General features: G+C 33.8%; 3 protein-coding genes across 3 annotated transcripts; all 3 read left to right on the plus strand.

Annotated features, from left to right (window-relative positions):
* Positions 1–7,101: 7,101 nt before the first annotated feature.
* LOC106319551 (momilactone A synthase) lies at positions 7,102–9,706 on the plus strand. Its single transcript, XM_013757916.1, has 4 exons — positions 7,102–7,221; positions 7,374–7,448; positions 8,408–8,838; positions 9,272–9,706. Exons 1-4 carry the CDS (start codon positions 7,190–7,192, stop codon positions 9,646–9,648), a joined length of 915 nt encoding a protein of 304 aa, XP_013613370.1. The 5' UTR covers positions 7,102–7,189; the 3' UTR covers positions 9,649–9,706.
* A 1,299-nt stretch (positions 9,707–11,005) lies between these two features.
* Positions 11,006–11,893, plus strand: LOC106319572 (glutathione S-transferase T3-like). The gene has a single exon (XM_013757940.1). It carries the CDS (start codon positions 11,006–11,008, stop codon positions 11,891–11,893), a length of 888 nt encoding a protein of 295 aa, XP_013613394.1.
* Positions 11,894–15,466: 3,573 nt separating this feature from the next.
* LOC106319596 lies at positions 15,467–17,351 on the plus strand. The gene is made up of 2 exons (XM_013757978.1): positions 15,467–16,078; positions 16,625–17,351. The coding sequence occupies exons 1-2, from the start codon at positions 15,557–15,559 to the stop codon at positions 17,258–17,260; spliced, it is 1,158 nt and encodes a 385-aa protein (XP_013613432.1). The 5' UTR covers positions 15,467–15,556; the 3' UTR covers positions 17,261–17,351.
* Positions 17,352–21,733: the final 4,382 nt, after the last annotated feature.

Raw genomic sequence — 21,733 nt, forward strand, 5'->3', positions numbered from 1 at the left:
TATATAAAATATTTTCGTATTGATTTATTTTTATTTTAAATTATAATTTTATTAATAAATTAAATAATTTTAATTATTTTTTAATTATATTTTTTAATTCTGTAAAATAATAAAAACGAAGTAAATTCGTAGCTAATGGACGACCTATTTACGTGGAAACCTTACGAGGAAAAGACGAGAAAAAATAAACGAGTATTTTACGAGAAAATATTTACGAGGAAAGATAAACGAGTATTTTACGAGGAAATACTTTCGTGGTAGTTACGTGTATTTTGCGAGGAAACACTTTCATGGTATTTACGTGTAGTTTACGAGGAACTCGTTTCAAAGTATTTACGAGAAAATATAGCGACCTCCTTACGTGGAATATTTACGTGGTCTTTACGACAAAATGATGTACTTCGTCTTTACGACGAAATATTTTCATCGCTAAGTTACGACGAATTGGCGAGGAAATATGTGTTACGACGGATGAGTAACGAGCAAACGTGTTTTCTCGTTACGACGAATTCACGAGGAAAACCGCCCTCGTTAAACTTATGTTTTCTTGTAGTATATGCATTATCTTTTGGGATAATTATATGCTCTTCTGTCTAATTACTTGAGCAAATATTATATACCAAACCAGAAGGTCATTGACACCACCATCTCAAAGATCAAAGAAGCATGTCAAAGCTTTATATCTTGATTGCTTAGAACCAGTGTTTGTTTGGCCTCATAACAGCAACTACAATAGCTGTACCACTTTGAAAGAAAGTCATGACTAGTTGGGGAAAATAAAAACAACGGTTGGTACTACTTTGTGCAGTCACTTCCAAAATGATATAGTTTAGTCTATTCTATCCTGATATAAATATTTGATATAAATATTAATATCATGTAATAGTGGTCATGATTAATCTGGGTTCTTAGGAAGAAACTTTTAGTTTCGGTTAAGAACCGTTTTTTAGCTTTTAACTAAGGAAAAGTAAGAACCGTCTCTTGAATAAGAGATATAAGAGTCAGTTCTTAGCCAAAAATGTAAAAAAAAAGTGTCATATCAACTCTTAAGAACTCCAAATTAAGAATTCAGGTTAATCATAGTTGAGTTTTGCTGCTCTACAGGCCACCACCTAGCAAGGCTCCAGGGGCATCCTTGAACAGAGGAAAATGAAACATGAACCTGAGGTTTCTATTTTCAAAGGCTCAATTTTTTAAAAAATCTATTACAATAAAATTACTCCTTCCATCAACTATTTCTTTTTTCTTATGCTAACCTATTGAATTTTACATGTGTGCATCGTATGGCTTTTCAAATACAAATAGCATTCTTAATTTAAATAATATTGAACCCTTAATTTCGAGGCCCAACAACTTTTGCCTTTACTTCTAGATTGTGCTGTCGTCTCATCTACCCTAAATCTTATAGATTTCCTAAACCTACATGGAAAAGCTCCCTCTCAGCTTTAACACCAAAATAATAACTCTTTCAATTATGTCCTTCATTCATGCCACCCACTCCATGATTATTGATTCTCCTCCTCTCACCTCTTCTTTCATTCCGATTTACTGAACCTATATACAGTAGAACCTCTATAAGTTAATAATGTTGGGACTTTGAAATTTTATTAATTTATAAAGATATTAATTTATAAAAGTTTCCTTATTTAGATTTATTATTTTAAGATATAATATATATTCTAAGATAAGAAAAATGTTTAATTTTAGTGTATAGACATTAATCGTTATTTTTTGAAATTTTACATTTATGTTATTTTCTGTATATAATATATATTACATAAAAGTCAAATGTGGTTTTACATATAATATTAATAAATCTCATTAAAAATATATTAAGTATTAAGAAAATATAAAAATAATTCCATTGTGAATGTAAAACAAACAATACAATAATAGGTTCTTACTTATATAAAATATATATACATATAAATTATTAATTTATAATTTTAATGGGACGATATATTTATATAGAATTTTCTAAAATATTATTATCTTATTATTTTATCGATTTATGTCAGATTTTGAACCGGCCTAAATTGGAACCGACGAAATTTATTAATTTATAGCCCTGTTCTAAAACGCGGCCGCCGTGACCGGCTTTGCGGCGATTCAACGCTACGCGGCTCCCGGACGTGGCGAGTTTCTCCAACTCGGCGAATTAGGTGGAATGGCACAAAAAATCTTTGTTTTTCTTGTTCTTAAGTTTAAAATTGATTGGTATATAAGCAATTAACAAGTTCAAAGAGTTAATCATGATTAAAACGCAAAAATAATGAAGGTTACAAGAATAAAATCCATCGCGGCTACGTAAGAACTTGCAGAGCCCTAAATAACTTAAGAAGAAGACGGCAAGATAATTACAAAAATTCCATTCATTAACTTAAAAAAATAATAATAATAAAGCTAGGGCTTGCTCGAAACCGGATTGTTATGGAATAGGAATAAGGCTTTTGCCACCACACTACGCTAATTTCGTTGTTACTAACTACACAATCTACCATTTATATATATATATATATATATATATTAATAAAATAAAATATTATTTAAAACTAGGCCATTAATCCCCGATTTTTTCATTATGTGCTAAGCCCAACCCGAGCGCACGGATAACGCCTAGCGTAGTTTCGAACAGGAATTTATAGAGATTATTAATTTATCGAGTATTAATGTATACAGGTTTTACTGTATATGGATGCAGATTATTATGAATTTCATCGTTTGCTCCACTCCCTTTCCTTTCTTTTCTTTACGTTTCAAACACAAGCTATGACAATGGCCAATTCCCAGCTCTTACTTTATGAGTTGAAGTCCGGTCATTCTTGACTGACAGTTGTGACGCGCTATAAAGCTCGAGGACACCTATTGTGTAAAGTCTCTGAAACGTTTCCAAGACGACTTTCTAGATCATTCGTCTTGTCTGGTTTGTAAATCAAGGTGGAATATAGATTAAGGATTTTTCAGAAAATATGTGTTTACCTAATGATGATGATAATGTAGTGTAAAGGATGATTATGCGGTTGTGAGGAATGATGATGATGATGATGATGATGGTGGTGCAGTGTTTCAAATTCATAGATTGCCGTTTGAAAATTTATAGGTATTTCCACAAGTTGACTAAGTCTTCTATTTTCCCTGAGCAAATGAGATCTCATCTTTGTTTTTGTTACTCTATCTTCGCATTTATCTTGCTGAGATCATTTCTTGTGCTATTTTTGTTTGTGTGTTTCTATTTTTGTTTAACTTTATCGTTCTCTGATGATTAGGTTACGGCAACGACAATCAGTCAACAGAACAACGTACGTCCTCTATGATCTTTCATCAAGCTTTGCCGAGTTATTAATGTATATTTAAAGGTATACTTCTCTCACTTCCTTGAAAAGTTTTGTTGTATGAATCTTGGATTGTTAGCTAATAATAGGTTCAATGAATTTACATGCCGAGTCAGACACCGACCGAACCAATATTATAGAATATGTTTCCAATTTTTTTTGTCTTAGCCAAGTATTAGATGATGATCTTATTATTCAAGAAGCTGATATATGTTTATGTTTCTCTTGCAGCAGGACAAGAATGCAATTGAGAAAAAGGCGCCTCCTCTTATCAAAAAAAAAAAAAGAGGCGCCTCCTTCTCCCCTCCCAAGGTTCCAGGTGCACTCCTTCTGCAAAACCTTGACCTTACGGACACAAGTATACATGTTCGGTTTTATGTACATAGACTGGTGTTTATATATATCAAAACTTATTTTCCCGAATTTTGTTCTAACATAGTCTTTAATTCACCCTTTTGATTCTTCTCTCAGGATCTCCGGTCAATCTCCCTAGCAAGAGTTGGTTGCAAAGGTTTTGCATGCAAATGAGTGACGTTTCCAAGGTATAGGAAACAATTTATTGAGTATCTTCTTTTATATCTGTTCTATGGATCTTTTATGTCATAAACGTTCTATGATGGTTGATATTTTTGATTTTGTTATTGCCAGGTGAGCCACGAAGCCATTCGCTTCAGAGTGGGATGGAGCATATTTTGTTTCATTGATGTGAAGTATCTAATTATTATATATGTGCGAGAATGTAGAATTATGTGAGAGGTGTAAGTCCACATAGAGTCTGTGATAAATAATACTCCATAGACATGAGATAATTTAAATGAGACTTAACGCGGTTTTGAATTAATAAATCCACCTAAGAGGACAAATTAGGTATCCTTGAGCCTGAAGGTGATGGTTTCAATTGGTATAAGGTGGAATTGGCCAACCATGAATTTTACTTTTGGAAATAAGGGAAGATTCCTTACTTGGTTTGCACCGGTTCAAGAGTCAATCTGTTTCAGAAGAGAGCCTGAAGGATGCACCAGTTCCTGCGATTGTTTATGAAAACTCTGTCCACTGTGATTTATTTATTGTGGAGGTTGAATAAGAGGCACTCCTCAGAATTTTTTCTTCATCAGAAGCCTTGATAAGAAAAAAACAATTCCTGAGATTGTTCCAATGGCAGCTTTGCGATGCCCTTTACCAGAAGCTTTAGAAACAGTTGAATCACTTGAAAAAGGTATTAAAGAGGAAGAATTAAGTAAAAGGAAGATTCAATACAGAAAAATGTGTCAATGGATCAGCTGCAGTCACCAATTTATAAATGAACAGGGCAGGAGCCAAATACCCGACTCACCCGCTAAACCACCAACACAGAGAGGCTCAGTCTCAAACAATACACCGAACTCAACGCTGCTCCAAACAGACGCAGCATGGAGAGAAGACCTTCATCTAGCGGGACTCGGCTGGATTGTGGGAGAAGGAACAGAGAAGGTATCGATCCTAGCACACTGTCACTACGTCAACTCCCCCTGGTGGCAAAGGGCCTGGCGCTATGGGAAGCACTGCAATTCTGTATTGAGAAGAACATCCGACAAATACGATGTGAAACGGACTCACTCCTGCTGGTCAAAGCACTCAATTCAGGACAACAAGCAACAGAGATCTATGGCATTGTGGCTGACATAGTCTGTCTTTCTTAGCTTTTGATTCTATCCCCTTTTCTTGGATCCAACAAAATAGAAATGGAGAGGCTGATGCTTTGGCAAAGCAAGCCCTCTGGAATGAAGCTTGTGTAATGGCTCCCATAAACATTGGAGTTTAAGTCTCTATTGAATGAAATAAGGTGTTACAAAAAAAAAAAAAAAGAACAGGGCAGGAGCTTGATATATTTGTAAACGCTGGAGGCTCTAACATGGAGCATCCGGGATGGTCTCTCAAGTGGCTTCTGGAACTATACAGTGTCAAAGATTATTGTGAATTTAGCCAAGGTGTGTTAGTCTTGGAAGATGCTTCGGTTGAACCGTCCTGTAACAATGGAGAAAGGCAACCACAGTCCATAAACAACAGAATGTGTTGCTATAAAAAAAACGGGTAGTTGTGGATCCAATATTACTATTTCACAAAAGGACAACGGTTTTTTTCTAAAGAAGGACAACGATTTCGTTGTAGAAGGAGGACAAGTATGTACGATTTTAGGTGGTTCGTTTTGATTTAGTTTGGGATACTTCTAGTTTTTGTATAAATTATATAAAGTGCAACATCAATTTCTCGAGTTCACGTTGGAACATCAAAAGATTCACAATGTAAAAACACATTTTAATCGTGTATACTGTATAACAAATAACAAGTGACGTGAGACTTGCATGAGTAGCTTTGTGTAGTTTTGAATCGAAGTTATATATTTCTAAACATAATAAAATATACATTTTTTTTTTTTTTTTTTTTTCATCCATAATAAAAAATACAAAAACCAACAAAATAAAAAAATATAGAAAAATGAATTAATTTTTTTTTTTTTTTTTTTGTCATCCATAATAAAATATACATAAACCAACATAATAAAAACATATAGAAATATGAATTATTAATATAATTATTGTATTGTCAAGTGGAAAATTAAAAATCAAACATTATTTTTGTTACTACAACCTTCCAAAATAAGGTGTATTTCATGTAATTTCAGGCTTTCAAATACCACATAAGTTAAATAATTAATGAATTTGTGTAGAAGTTCTCTTCTTGGTGCATATGAAAAATAAAATTATTATATATGTACATGAGATAAAATTAAGTCTTTGTAAAAAATGGTTGCTAAATAGTACCCCCTCCGTTTTGAATTAGATGTCGTTTAGAGTAAAATTTTCGTTTCAAAATTAATATCGTTTTATGATTTCAATGCAAAATTTATTGACTTTTTATTCTACTCTATTTTTCTATTGGTTGAAATCTGGTTAGGTGTATCGGTAATGATGTTTTTATCTAGTAAATAGATAAACTTAAATGTTTTATTAATAATTTTTGCATGTTTTTTTTCAGAAATATTTTGTCAAAAATATGCAAAGTATGCTTTATATATACTCTTTGTTCTAGATTATAAAGCATCCATTGCACTAATATTAAAGTATATTAGATCTCTTATTTATTTGATTATATTTTTAAATAATAGTCATTTGGTATATGTACTGTTAGAGATTCAAAGCAAAGAAAAAAAGTTCTCAAAATAAATAAAATTAAAAAACAAATTTGATTTCAGTTTTCAAAAGGTAATGATGAGTTAAATGAGATACTACTATCAAATATTCATATGTATATTTTTCCCAAATGTAAAACGTAATACCCTATTATTACAAAGTATTTTGAAGCACTAAAGATTAATACAGAAAATTACAAAATACTTATATATAAAAAGCTAATATATTTTCATGAAATTATTAATATACACTCATATTTATTACACTTATTTTTCTAAAATACCACAGCAAAAAGTATTTCATTTATTAATTTCTTTAAAAACATATTACTAGTTAACCATTATAACTAAATTATTTTAATTAAAAATTCCTCGTATATTATATAATTAAAATTTTGAAGTATTTATAGGAAAGTAGATAGTGTATATAAAACAACAATAATGACAAAACACATGATATTGTTGGACCTGCATTTAATATAAATTTTAATTTTATATAAACTTTTATTGTTTCTTTCCTATTTCCTTCACCATTTTTAATTTTTTTGTATTTCTTCTAATAAATGTGGACCTCCAATTTTAGTTTTGTTTATGGCCACTTGTATCCGAGGACCGCAATTCTGTCATCGAGTCAAATACCAATCTTAGAAACTCATATTATTAAGGATCTCAAAAGAAGCAGTCATCCATGGCGGCCTTACTGATCAGATCCATCGCGAGGTAATTAGAACTGCTATCATCTCTCAGTTACAATTACTAAGTTTTTCTTTTGTAAACTTAATAATTACTAAGTTGTTTCAAACATTTTAATTACATCAGCTTTTTAGAAGATCTAAAAAACAGCTTAACTTTTAGTTTCTTTCTTTTGTCAGAACCATTAAACGGCCACCAGCCACAGCATCAGCCGCTTACTCCACAGGTGGTGGTAGAGGTTGTACTTGTACGAGGCAAGTTCATTCTTATATATATGTGTTTCTCATTCATGGATTTTCTTCGGACAAAATCAATCTATAATTTTCAAATTTCACATCGAAAAGAGCATAAAATTAGCAAAAAGTTAACTCAATGGGTCTTCATCAATTGATGGTAATTACTAATTAGTACGTCAACTTAGAGCATCTTCAAAAAGACATTCTATTATGAAGTTTCTAAATCTCTATATTTGATATTTAAAAAGGTTCTTCTCCAAAAACAAAACTTCAAACTTAACTTAAAAACTATTTGTATTTTATCTTATGGTCCTTATATTTGTCATAATTAATTTAAATTCATAAAATTTTTGTAAATAACTAAGCACATATATAAAAATATTACAATAGTATTAACTAATAAAATGTTATATTAAAATAAAAATAAAAATAGAAATAACATAATTAATATTAAACTTCAAAAAAAAAACCATATTATTCCATAAAACTATTTTCGTAATGCTTATATGATCAACTAGTGTATTTCGAAGTAAAAATGAATCTTTATATTTTTAATTTGTAGATCAGAAACTAAAAATGATTGAAATCATGTGATCTTAAACTTGTAAATACATTAGATCTGAACAAGAAAGTAAAAGAGGAAAATAAATATTTTAAATCTTATTTTAAATTTTTATTTAATTTTATGTGTAAGACTTAAGTTTATAAAAAAAAATCAATTTCTTATGAGATATTAAATTTTTAAAGATTAATACGATAAATGAGAAAATATTTAAGAATTATAAATGTGATGTGTAATTGTAAGAATCAAAATGCAAATAAAATATGAAACTTCAAATGTGAAGTTTCTTTTTTGAGAGTAAAAAACTTCATATTTGAAGTTATAAAGTGTCGATGCTTTTAGCTCGATTTATTGTTTTTTTTTTTCCATTTTCTTGAATCTAAGAAATGATCCAAATATATGCATGTTTATGCAGCAAGAAGCTAGAAGGCAAAGTAGCTCTCTTAACCGGCGGTGCAAGCGGGCTTGGAAAAGCCACGGCGGGCGAGTTTATCCGACACGGTGCTCGAGTCGTGATCGTCGATTCAGATGAGGAGAGCGGTTTTAAAGCCGCTAAGGAGCTAGGGGTGGCGGCTGAGTTTATGGTCTGCGACGTCACGGTGGAGGCGGATATAGCCAGAGCCGTTGAAACGACGGTGGAGCGGCATGGAAAGCTTGACGTGATGTATAATAATGCCGGGATTGTCGGGCCCACGATTCCGGCGAGCATATCGGAGCTTGATATGAAGGAGTTCGAGAATGTGATGAGGATTAACGTTATTGGCGTTGTCTCCGGCATTAAACACGCCGCCAAAGTTATGATTCCCGCTGGATCGGGATGTATTTTATGCACTTCAAGCGTAGCAGGTATTGATATTAATTAAAACTTTGGATTATTTCGAAATATCGTTATATTATAAACTAAAAGGAAGCATTTATTCACTATAGGTAGAGTGGGTCTAAACCTATTAATCGTGTCATTATAATGGTTTAACTAGGACACGTTTCTGAGTTTGAATCAAGTTTATAATATGACAGCTAGCACAATATATATGACGTTATGTTACAAAGCTCGGTTTGATCTTAATCTCATATAGTTTCACTGCACATAAGATAACATACGAGTGAAAATGTTCTTGATATGTATCATTTTTAGCTTATCGTATTTAAGAGATGATTAAAGATAGTTAAAACTCCCGATTTAAGCTCAGTTTTGTTATGTTTTTGTTTCTCTCTCACCAATATCTGGTTAACGCTCAGTATTGTTGACTTTTATTACACATCAAATCAAATAATGCAGGCGTGATTGGAGGGCTGGCTCCACATTCATACACAATCTCCAAATTTACAATCCCCGGGATAGTGAAATCGGCGGCGAGCGAGCTCTGCGAACACGGCGTGCGTATCAACTGTATCTCACCGGGTACGGTGGCGACGCCGCTCGCTCTCCGTTACCTTCGGAAAGTGTTCCCCACGGCGACGGAGGAAAAGCTCCGGGAAACAGTGAAAGGGATGGGTGAGTTAAAAGGAGCAGAGTGCGAAGAAGCTGACGTGGCTAAAGCTGCTCTGTATTTGGCATCCGACGACGGTAAATATGTTACAGGGCATAACTTAGTCGTTGATGGCGGCATGACTGCTTTCAAAATCGCTGGTTTTCCTTTTCCTTCTGATTCATGAATCATTATAGTTTGATTTGTAACGATATAATAATATAAATAAGGAATAATAAGCTAAGGGCATCATTATCGCTACTTCTTAGCCTTTTTGGGTCGAATAATAAATCAAAAACACGGGAAATGTTTACTAACGGGCCTTAATTAAGAAGTTGGCGGACGTCCTTAAGTGGCAGGTGACAGCTGCATATTGGCTTTAGGGTTCGAGGAAGGGAAAGTCGCGTTTCGGTCTTCTCATTTCCTTCTTCTTCTTGTTGAGAGCTCGTCGGCGAAAGAATCGCCATAGGTTCGCCGTAGACGTCCATGCCCAAATCCTCATCCTCTCCTTCATTCTGATCACTCCACATCAATCTGTTGCTAGGTCCTCTCGTTGATTGCGCAAATCGAAATCCTCTCCGTGCATGTCAAGCGTCGAAATCCTCTCAGTGCATGTCCTCTCGGTGATAGCCCAAATCGAAATCCTCTCGGTGCATAGCCCAAAACAAGGTATGTGTTCCTCCTCCGTTTTGAGATTTTAGAGGATTTTTGTGCGATTATACGATTTCGGTTTGTGATTGTATGGTTTGTCTATGAGTAATTTAAATTGAAAATTAGTCTAGATTTAGGGTTTGCTATCTGATCATGGTTCGTCTTTCTCGTCTGTGAAACGGTTTGCGATGATACTTTAGTGTTGATTTTTTTTTTCCTGGGAATACATTGCAGGATTGTAATGAATTTGCGATGATAATGAATTTGCGATGATATTTTAGTGTTGATTTTTTTTTCTGTAAATACATTGCAAGACTGACTATATAATGAATTTGCGATGATACTTTAGTGTTGATTATGAATTGATATGTGCATACATTGTAATAAAGTGAATCGTCTTTTCTGACATTGTTATAGATTACTCTTCCGTATTGTTTGCTATCAAAATACATTGCTAGACGACTATTGTTTTTAATGTTAGCTCTGCTTTTGTACCATCTTACTGTGGTGGTTAATGCTTGCGAAGTGTTGTTTAGTTTGAAACCAAATTCACCTTTTAATTTAATTGAAGTTTAGTTTGTTTGTAACCAAATTTTAGTTTAGTGTAGGTAGTTTGAAAGTTCAAACGAAATCACGTTTTGATTTAATGAACCTATAAAATTGAAAGCTTTGTAGTAGTAAAGTGTAATAACTTTTGATTAGACATTGGTAGTTTATGGTTAGTCTTTAGTATTGGAACTTATTACACTTAAAGTTTCACCTATTTAACGAAACTCATCCTCCTTTCTGTCATATAATCTCCATCATCTTGTTTCTCTCTTCTTTCCTAAAACAAGTAACCATTCCGGCTTCTCTTCATTACTCCCTTCTCTGTTCTTGTATCTATCGATTCGATGCATCCATATAGTAATTCCTCTAGCTATGTAGGACTTCTCAACAGTCAAAATGAGAGTGTTCTACAGGGAAACTTTCATTATGAGAGTTTTCCTTCTAGTATGAACATTGGAGCTTCAGATATCCCTCCCTTTAGTTCACAACAATCTGAGGCTCCAAGTCCCCAAGAAGACACACCAGCCCAGCATAGGGAGAGAAGAAAATGGAGCTCTGCCGATGACGAGGTTCTAATAAGTGTCTGGTTAAACACTTCTAAGGATACTATAGTTGGTAATGACCAAAAGGGAGGGACTTTCTGGGTGCGCGTTGGAGAATACATTGCAGAAACTCCGCATGCTAAAGCGAGTGGTGACAGGAGGATGCATCTCAACTGTAAGCAGAGGTGGCACAAGATCAATGATCTCACAAACAAATTTTGTAGGGCCTTTGCAGCTGCAGAGAGACAACAAAGTAGTGGTCAGGGTGAGAATGATGTTCTGAAGGCCGCTCATGATATTTTCTATAGTGATTACAACATTAAATTTAACCTTGAGCACGCATGGTGTGTGTTGAGGTATGAACAGAAATGGATCAACCTCAACACTCCCAAAGCTACTGGCCCTGCAAAGAGGAAAACTGGTGACGAATCCGCACAATCTTCAAGTGTCAATGTCGATGATCATCAGATACGGCCTGAAGGGATCAAGGCTGCAAAAGCAAGAAGGAATAATGGTTCAGGGAAGGCTCTCGATGATTATAAGACCATTTGGGAGATCAAGAAGGAGGATTTGGCTATGAAGGAAAAACTGTCAAAGTTGGCTATACTAGACACTCTCCTTTCGAAAAAAGAACCCCTAATTGAGTCTGAAGATGTTGCCAAGAACAAACTACTCCTCCAGTATTTCTGAGAATGATGTGTTCAAATAATGTGTTCTATGGTTTTATATGTTGCTTTGTTTGTATGTTCAATATGTTTATGCTCGTTGCTTCATGTTTCTAGTAGTTGCTTCATGTCTGTTGCTTACTTAATTTGTATGTTGACTCTGTTCCCTTCTAATATTTATGCTAAAGCTTCAGTTGTGGTTCAAATAAATTTTTTAATGGTCAATCTGTTTCTTACTTTGTATCTTCAGTGTGTATAATTTACTAATATTTTTTACAATTTTTTTTGCAGGTTAAGTAACAATGGGACTTGATTACAGCTATAGTCAGCCATCACAATCAGATACGTTTGGTGGGCACACAGTATCCAGTGGCTACGACGAGACAGCCGATCTTATTCGTCGGGATCAAGAAGAAATAAGAGACAACATTGCTGAGTAGGTTCATTACCCGCCTCAACCTGAGGTGGAGTTTGGAATCCCGCATATATGTTACTGTGGTCGTCAACCCCTTGTCGCAAGCTCTCATTCTCGAAATCATCCAGGTAGACTATACTACACCTGCGCAAATGTTGATGATGGCGACTGCCATGTTTGGAAGTGGTGGGATGTCGCCGTTATGGAAGAGATGAAAGCAAGGGATTTACACACCCTCGAACTGGCTCAAAAGGTAGATTCTCTTACCCTTATGGGTGACTATGTGACTGAGCAGAAGGTGGCTAAACTAGAGGAGATGGTTTCTAAGCTAAGTAACAAGAATCCAGTGTTTACCAATCGGTTTGAAATGGTTGTTGCTTTCATGGTTGTTGTTTTAGTCGTAATGGGGATGATGGTCATGTTTAAGTAGACTGCTTATGTATTTTAGCTGTAATGGTCGGGTTGTTGCTTTGCGGTTTGTAATAAGGACTTATGTATTAGGGATGATGGTCATGTTTGAAATGGTTGTTCATGTCGGAAATGTGTAATATGATAAAGAGTATTTGTATGTATTTTACTTCTCTCATGTCGGTATGGTGTTGTGATCACCAGAGTTAGAAACATATAAACACGTGAAACAACACAACAAAACAAGCAAACAACTGTCAGAAGAAACTAACAACACAACAAAATTATCAAATCTGGTGTCACAAGATTTCAAAACTATTAACATCACGGGAGTTTATAGGGAAAATATCAGAAGGGAAACATTGTGTGCTATAAAAATATAACATCTTCTCTCATTACCTTCACCACAACTCATCTCTCTTGAACTCTCTTTCCAAACATTTTCTCCCCATTCATTTTTTTTTAAAAATGGCTTCTTCTTCTCATTATCATTACCACAAAGATGATGATGTTGAATTTGAATCCCTTTTTGAAGAATTATTAGAAATCCCAGATACTTTTCCCGAACCGAAAGAGCGTAAAAAACGTATATTTATTGAGAGAAACCGGGAAGAAGGCCACATCAACCTGTGGAATGATTATTTTTCTGAAACTCCTACATACCCTCCCAATATATTTCGGCGACGGTTTCGAATGAGCAAGTCATTGTTCCTGCGTATTGTGCATCGTCTCTCTACGGAAGTAGCTTATTTTGCTCCAACACAAGATGCAGTCGGAAGGTCAAGTCTATCACCGCTCCAAAAATGCACTGCAGCCATTCGTCAATTAGCATATGGTGGTGGGGCTGATACAGTTGACGAATATGTAAGACTTGGTGAAACCACAGCTCGAAAATGCTTGCACCAATTTACCGCGGGAATTTGGAAGCATCGATTGTATGCATTGGGAGTGGAAGAATTGCCCCACCGCTTGGAAAGGTATGTATTCACGAGGAACCGATAAACCAACAATTGTGTTGGAGGCCGTAGCTTCTTATGACCTATGGATATGGCACGCATTTTTTGGAGCTCCAGGTACTATGAACGATCTTAATATTCTAGATCGATCACCTGTTTTTGATGACATTATTAAAGGAATAGCTCCGCAAGTCAACTTCAATGTCAACGGAAGGGAGTACGATTTCGCCTACTATCTCACGGATGGTATTTGTCCGGAATGGGCGACATTTATTCAATCTATCCAACTACCACAAGGTCCAAAACATTCACTATTTGCTAAAACCCAAGAATCTGTCCGAAAAGATGTTGAGCGTGCCTTTGGAGTCATGCAAGCTAGATTCGCCGTTATTAAAAATCCATCTAATTTATGGGATAAATCTAAGATAACAAATATTATGAGAGCATGTATCATACTCCATAATATGATTGTCGAAGATGAACGACGTACACAGACTCAAGATGAGACGTTTCAAGATGAGGATATTTATTTTTGCGTCAAGATGCCTTTTTCAATACACTTGATCGTCGGGCAAAAGTTCGGGGTAGACCAATCCATAGACAATTAAAACTTGATTTGATCGAACATATATGAGATCAATTTGGGTTTGAAAATTAAGATTTCATGTTTAAGTTTCTATGAATTGAATAAAAAAGATGCTTTTATGCATTTTTTTTTTCAACTTTGTAATCTTTTTTTTTTAATTTTTGTTCAACTTTGTTATTTTCTTATGTTTAATGTTATATGTTTTGTTATAAAGTCCTTCCAAAAAAATTTACAAAATAAAAAAAAAATTACTATTTAGCTAAGAACCTACAAAAGTATCTACCAATAATCTCCACTTTTAATCAAGTATCTTAACAAAATCTCTTAATCTAATTATATTAATAAACTAATCTAAGATATGCAATTAAAGTCCTAGCAATGAGGATGGCCTAAGAGCATCTTTATCCCATATACCCTGTTAAGAGGGTTTCTTATATTTTATTTTTTATTTTTTAAATTTTTTTTCTGATTAAAAAAAAATAAATTAAAAAGCGCAAGTGTCGGTGGAGTCCGCGAACAGTGCAAAAAAAACACACAACAGACATCTCTTATTCTGCCCACTTTAGAGACGCTAAAATGGACGCGATAAAAATGCTCTAAAACAAATAAAATGAAATTCCGGTTTGGTTAGGTTGGATTTACCGAAACCGAGATTCAAGTTCATGCAATTTGGATTACCGAATAAAAGAACCATGATTCACAAACCGAGTAAACCTTACTTTGGAATATTATTGATTGTGATACCCACCATATATTTTTTTAAGTTTTGGTTCAATTGGTTAGAATTTTTATTTGAAGAACTAAAAAATCCAGATATAGAATCCAAATTTTATGTTCAAATATATTGTCTTCAAAATATTTAAAACAACTAATATATTTGAATTTGTATTTACAGTTTGAATATTTAGATGCATATAAATAATTAAATATTAACATAATTAATATTTTGATTACATGTTTATATTTTGAATATTTTCGGTTATGCATAATTTTTTTGGTTCGGTTCAGTTTAAATTCGGATTGGATCCTAGAACCCAAATACAAACTGAGCCGCATTGAATTTGGAAAGAGCAAACCAAAAATCTAAAAACCCCAAACCAAATCAAACCCAAATTCAACACGCTTCGCCTACCCGGTTAAGAGTTCTTTACGAATTGGGCCGAGTCCAAAATTTTACACGCTGTCTTACGCGGACGGTACTTGCTCTGGCTGCTAGATCTGAAAGAAAGTAGCTGTAAATGATGTGATCGCTTTAAGCTAAAACAAGAAAAACATCTTCGCTTCTTGCGAAACTCCAACTCTATAACAAAAAAAAAAAAAAAGATGGGGGCGCAACAGTCTACTCAAGTGGGAGACGATGAAGAAGAGGAGCAAACAGATGGTGAAGAAGAAGAGGAAGACGACAACAGCAGATCGAATCCAAGAGAGCTAGACAACCTCCTAGTGAAGAGAGTCCTCGAGCAAGAGCCCGAGATGCTACCTTGCCACGCTTCAGCCTCGCCGCTCTCTCCACAGCTATCATCTCTCGGAACTCCACGAATCGGCCCTTCCATCAAAGTCTGGGATCCTTACAACGTCCTCGCTCCTCCTATCTTCTCCCGACTCGCCTCCGGAGACGAAGATCGTGCTGTTACCGAGGTTTATCTCATCAGCCACGGTGAGTGCGATCTCAATCTTAGGCCTGATCTCGTCGGAGGGAGATGCCACGTCGCTGCCCTCACCGCTAATGGTGAACGCCAAGCTAGGGCTCTTGCTGTGTTCTTTAAATCACAGGGTGTTCGGTTTACTTCGGTTTACTCCTCGCCTTTGGATCGAGCTAGATCCATGGCCGTTTCGGTTTGCCAGGTAATCTTAAAAGTCTCTCATGTTCGGACAAGATCTTCTATATATATAGGCTGTCTGAGATTGGAACCAACATTGGTCTGAAAAAATTACTTGGTTTTTGCTGTCTGAGATTGGAATCAACATTTGTCTGAGAAATTACTTGGCTGTTGCTGTCTGAATTGGAATCAACATTGGTCTGAAAGATCACTTGACTTTTGCTGTCTGAATTGGAATCAACATTTGTCTGAGAGATTACTTGGCTTTTGCTGTCTTAATTGGAATAATCATTGGCCAGAGAGATTACTTGGCTTTGCTGTCCGAGATTGGAATCAACATTTGTCTGAGAAATTACTTGGCTGTTGCTGTCTTAACCGACACGGCTCATAGTCTTATTACACCTCCTTGTGTTAGTTTGTTTCAAAGTAATACTTTTGGTAATGATGTGAGCTTGTCTTCGTCACTGTTGTTTGCTTAAAGGAGCTTACTTTATCTTTAACATGATTGGGTTTAGCTTTTAAGTTGTTAAAGACTGAAACTTTTTGCCTTTAACGCATTTTGTTTTTGCAGGAAATGAGTTTTCCAGAGGAGCATGTACAATCCTCAGAGGCACTTATAGAGATGAGTCTAGGAGATTGGGAAGGTTGCAATCAATCAGAGATATACAATCCTGAAACTCTGAGCTTGATCGAAAGATGTCAGCCTGATTTCACAGCTCCTTCCGGAGAATCACTTAGACAAGTAGAGTTCCGAATGGTTCAGTTTCTAAACGGTACAGTCTCAGGACTTGCAGAGAAGCTCAGGTCAGATCACAGTGAAACACATGAGCGTTATGGTTCGTCGACCAACTGGGACTTGCTTCACAAGCATCGTCCAAGTCTTACAAGGAAGAAATCTGGCAAAAGCAGGCTTCAGGTGATGACCAATCACGAGCTTGAGGATGGAGTATCCCCAAGGGAAGATGTTAATCATAACCACATTGACATGAGTGATCCTTCTTCTTCTTCCTTGGTATCGAGTTGCGTTGGGGTTTTCACGCATTCGTTGCCTATAAAGTGTCTTCTGACCGGAGTCCTTGGGTGCAGTCCGGTAATGACTCATAAGATGTGTGTGGAGGACTCTTCGGTGACTGTGTTGCAGCATTCTTGGAGAAATGGGTGGCAGATCAAACGAATGAATGATACCGCTCATCTTAGATTGTTGTAGTTTGAAAAAAAAAAATTATTTACTGGTAAAAAAAGTTTTCATATGTATACAATGATGAATCTGCGGTAAGTTCAAGAACGAAAGTTATGCAGATGACATGCCACGTCCTTTTCTTTGTAATGTTTGTTTTGAAACTATGAAAAAAAAAATATTCATTGAGTTTGATCTTTGTGTGTTATTTTTCCTTTTTTTTGTTCGTTGATTTTTATAGTTGCAAGCAAACATTAAGAATGAGATTAGGAAAATCTTAATTGAGAAAAAGAACGAATGTTCCGAGTAAAAAATAACTATGTTCTCCTTCTCGTCTTCTCCACATGGATAGACAAAACTCGAACAACTTTGTTCAACAGATATGTCACCAAGACAGATGTCTTCTCATGGAACTCTGTCTGTGTTCTCAATAGATACCACCTAACCCACACATACCTTCTCCAGCTCTACCTCCCGCTTCCCCAACTTTCTAATATTAATATGAGTTATTGTTGGATTTAACCCTTATTGTTGGATTTAACCCTTAAGGTGAACTTCTATTCACCAACTCTCCACCAACCGATATTATTTTATTATTTTATATTTAATATCTTAAAAAATATATATTGTTAAGTTATATTTTGTTTTTTAAATAAAAAAGTAAAATAAATAAAAAATAGTAGTAACCGCAAAAAAAAAATATTTTTAATGACGTCAGCAAAACACTAAACTTTAAACTCTAAATTTTAAACTTTTGAACCCTAAACCTTTGGATAAATCATAAATCCTAAATCAAAAATCTTAAAATATTTGGATAACAACTCACACTTTCAACAAACTCTAGATATTCATTTTACTCATATAAAATCATGTATGACAGTTTTAAAATCAATGCTTTCTAAGATATTTTTTTTGATGCATAAAATAGCTAAACCATTCAATCTTGTTCGAGACATTGAAGATTTTAAATAATTTGTTAACAACTTTAATTTTGAAAAGCTCCTCTCTGCTGAAGCTATTTTATAAAGTATACTCATGCCAAAAAAACTCACATTACGGTAACTACTTTAATTGTTGATTATAATATTTTGTTAGTTAATTATAATTGGGTAATTCTCCTAAATAGACTATTTTCAAGTTTTGATCACAAAAATAGACCACAAAGAGAAAAATGACCAAAATATTTCATTTAATAGGTAAAAAACTCTAATACCGTAGATATATATAAAAAAAACTAAAAAAAAAAAAAAAAATTTTTTATAGTTTTAGATTATATGTTTTCAAATTCGAAATTTTTTATAAATTTTCTTTTTTTAAAAAAAAAAAAAAATTTAATTTTTTTTTTTATAATATTTTAAATCTCAATTCCAAATGTCTATTCACAAAAGTCTATCACCTTTACATGCTCAATGTGAAACTTTGATATGGGCGATGGAGTGCATGAAGACCCTACGAACCTCAGAAGTGGTGTTTGCAACTGACTACTCTCAACCGGTGAAGATGATGTCTACACCAACAGAGTGGTCAGCGTTCACTACACACATGGAGGAGTTTCTGCAATGTAAGGAATTTTTTCATCCCTTTACTATTCAGCATATTCCGAGGGCACAAAACACAATGGCGGGCAAGCTAGCACGAGGTGCTAAAAATCAGCCTGCTGCTATGGTTTATGTGGACTCGATTCCTCCGAGGTGGCTCTTGGATCAGAAATCTGCTTAGTTCTTTTAGCTTTTTGTTGTAAAGAAAAAAAAATCTCAAATCTCAAATCCCCGCCCCTTAACTCTAAATCCTAAAGTTTGGATTAGTTAACTCTAGGGGTATAAATGTATATTTACCTATTTAATAAAACATTTTAGTCATTTTGATATTTAGAGTCTATATTCGTGACAGAAACTTTTTTAATGCTATATTACGATATTTTGATAAAAATTTATACAGATTAACAGAAATAATATTTTGTTTCCATAGAGTTAGATTCCTAAATTTGTATTAATTAATTTCGTTTTACTAAATATTATATTTATAGTTTACAAAAAAAATTTATACCTACATAAAAAAAATAATGGGGTCCCCTCCGGCAATGTGTCATGGGCGGGTGCATTGCTTGCACTTGGTCTTCAAATATTTTTTTATAATCAAAAATTCATTTACAGACCTCGGTTCTAAACCTACACGGATAGAGAGACTCGATGATATTAGAATAAACTGGATTTTAATTTTGTTTTAGCTGCTGCACTAAATATTTTAATCATTATTTTACTGGTTAAAAATTCAAAAGCATTAATAAAATTTATTCAGATATTCTATCCTAGTTCCAAGTATAGAACGTCTTGATTAAATGGTATAGGCTACTCTAGCGTAAGAACATCAAATAAGCAAGAATTAATGTGAACTAGATCTCGATCCGCAAAATCTTGCGCGGGTTTTGTTTTCATTTATTTTTATATAAATATTTTGTTTTCAATTCTAAATTGCTATATATTATAATATATTTGTGTCTATCAATTTTTAAAACATAATAAGTTTACGATATATTTTTTCATTAAATAAATTGTTTCAAACTTTCACATGTATTTCTATCTTCTTCTATATATATATATTTTCAGATTATTATTTCATTATTAAATATAAATCCAATGGATCATCTATTGTTTAAATCTAATTATTGATAGCCCAATAAAAATTTCTGGTATGCCCAAAATTTAAATGATAAGATTAGAGATTAAATGTAACATGATTTTCTAGAAATAGGTCTATTATGTCCATTTTTAAAAAAAAATCATACATGAATCAATGTTGTGACTTCTGTTTTAATATATAAGATTTATATTATCGAGTAAATAATTAAACCTTTAGTTTTTGTTTAATTTTTAAAATAAACTATATAGTTTAAAAAAAAATTTCATTGGTTTAAGGTAGTAAAGATTAACATTATTAGATAATATGATTTTTGTTATTTAAAATAAATATTTATAATTTTAAAAGTTAACATCGACAAATATTTAAATATTTAACATATGGAGGTATAGTATTACAACATTAAATTATATCTATCTATAAATCCAATGGATCATCTATTGTTTAAATCTAATTATTGATAGCCCAATAAAAATTTCTGGTATGCCCAAAATTTAAATGATAAGATTAGAGATTAAATGTAACATGATTTTCTAGAAATAGGTCTATTATGTCCATTTTTAAAAAAAAATCATACATGAATCAATGTTGTGACTTCTGTTTTAATATATAAGATTAAATCCTAAACATCATAAATCAATATATAATTACTGTTATCTACATAAACCAAATTTTAAAAATAATTACACACTAGTCTTCATGATACCAATGATTGATTATGTGCATAATCAAGATAGTAATGTGAGATAAAAAAAAGCAAAAGAAGTTGAGGAGAAGCTGCTTGAAATTTAACAAATCTCAAAATAGTTTTCGCTTTCACAGTTATCCAAAGAGATTTAGATAATTAGATGTTGAACATATTTCTAAATTTCTGAAAAAAAATAGGTCAATTCAATAAATTTAGGATTATTTGCATTGGTGAATCTCTCACAGGAATCTCTCACCAATTATATTAATATTTAAGTTAACACTTTTTCAATTTTTTCAAAATTTTATATAAAAGTTTTTCAAATGAAAGATTCTAGCTTGAAATCTTAGAAACACCAATATGGATGTCCTAAGTAAATCTAGAAAAATATGTAATAAGTTGAGTCAACGATGGTCAATGTATTTTCTTCGGTCTTGTAGACCAGCGGCGGATCCAGGTATGGAGAGGGTGTGGCATATGCCACATGCTAAATAATATAAATCTCTTGTGACTTGAACAAACATAAATTATCATGTAGCTCTTATGGTTCAAACAATTAAGTCATGCCCCACCCACTATGAGTTCAAACCTAAGCAACTGTCTTTTTAATTTGTTTTTGCACTTTTAATCACCTTTCCCTTTCTCATTTATTTTATTTTATTTTGTCATAGACTTATACAGACTCATACTGACTATGTGAACCAAACCGGAAGATCTTGATCCATGTGAACGACGAAAGACGATTGCTTCTTGACACTGTGTGTTAGGCCATCCGCCTTTGTATTTTGCGTCTTTGGTACATAGATAATCTCTGAATGGAAAAAACTTTCTTTCGGTGCCTTTAAATCTTCTAAATAGTTTGCAAAAGCTGGTCCTTCTTCTGGTTCCGAAACCATATTCACCAATTGAGAGTAATCCGTTGCAAATATAACCTGAAATTGACGTAAGTTTCTCATGCATTTCATTGCCCAAAGTAGTGCTTCCATCTCCGCATGAAGAAGAGAAAGACTAGCCCGGATATTCCTTGCCCCTAACAACCCATCAAATCCTTCTAGAGTACTAAACCAACCCTGTCCGGAGAAAATATCATTCTCTTTCCAGGAACCATCTGTGAAACAACATATTCCTATAATTGACGGTAAAATCGTAACCTCTATGTGTCGTACATTCCTCTGTTC

Source organism: Brassica oleracea, unplaced genomic scaffold, assembly GCF_000695525.1.
Source record: "Brassica oleracea var. oleracea cultivar TO1000 unplaced genomic scaffold, BOL UnpScaffold00285, whole genome shotgun sequence".
Taxonomy (NCBI): domain Eukaryota; kingdom Viridiplantae; phylum Streptophyta; class Magnoliopsida; order Brassicales; family Brassicaceae; genus Brassica; species Brassica oleracea.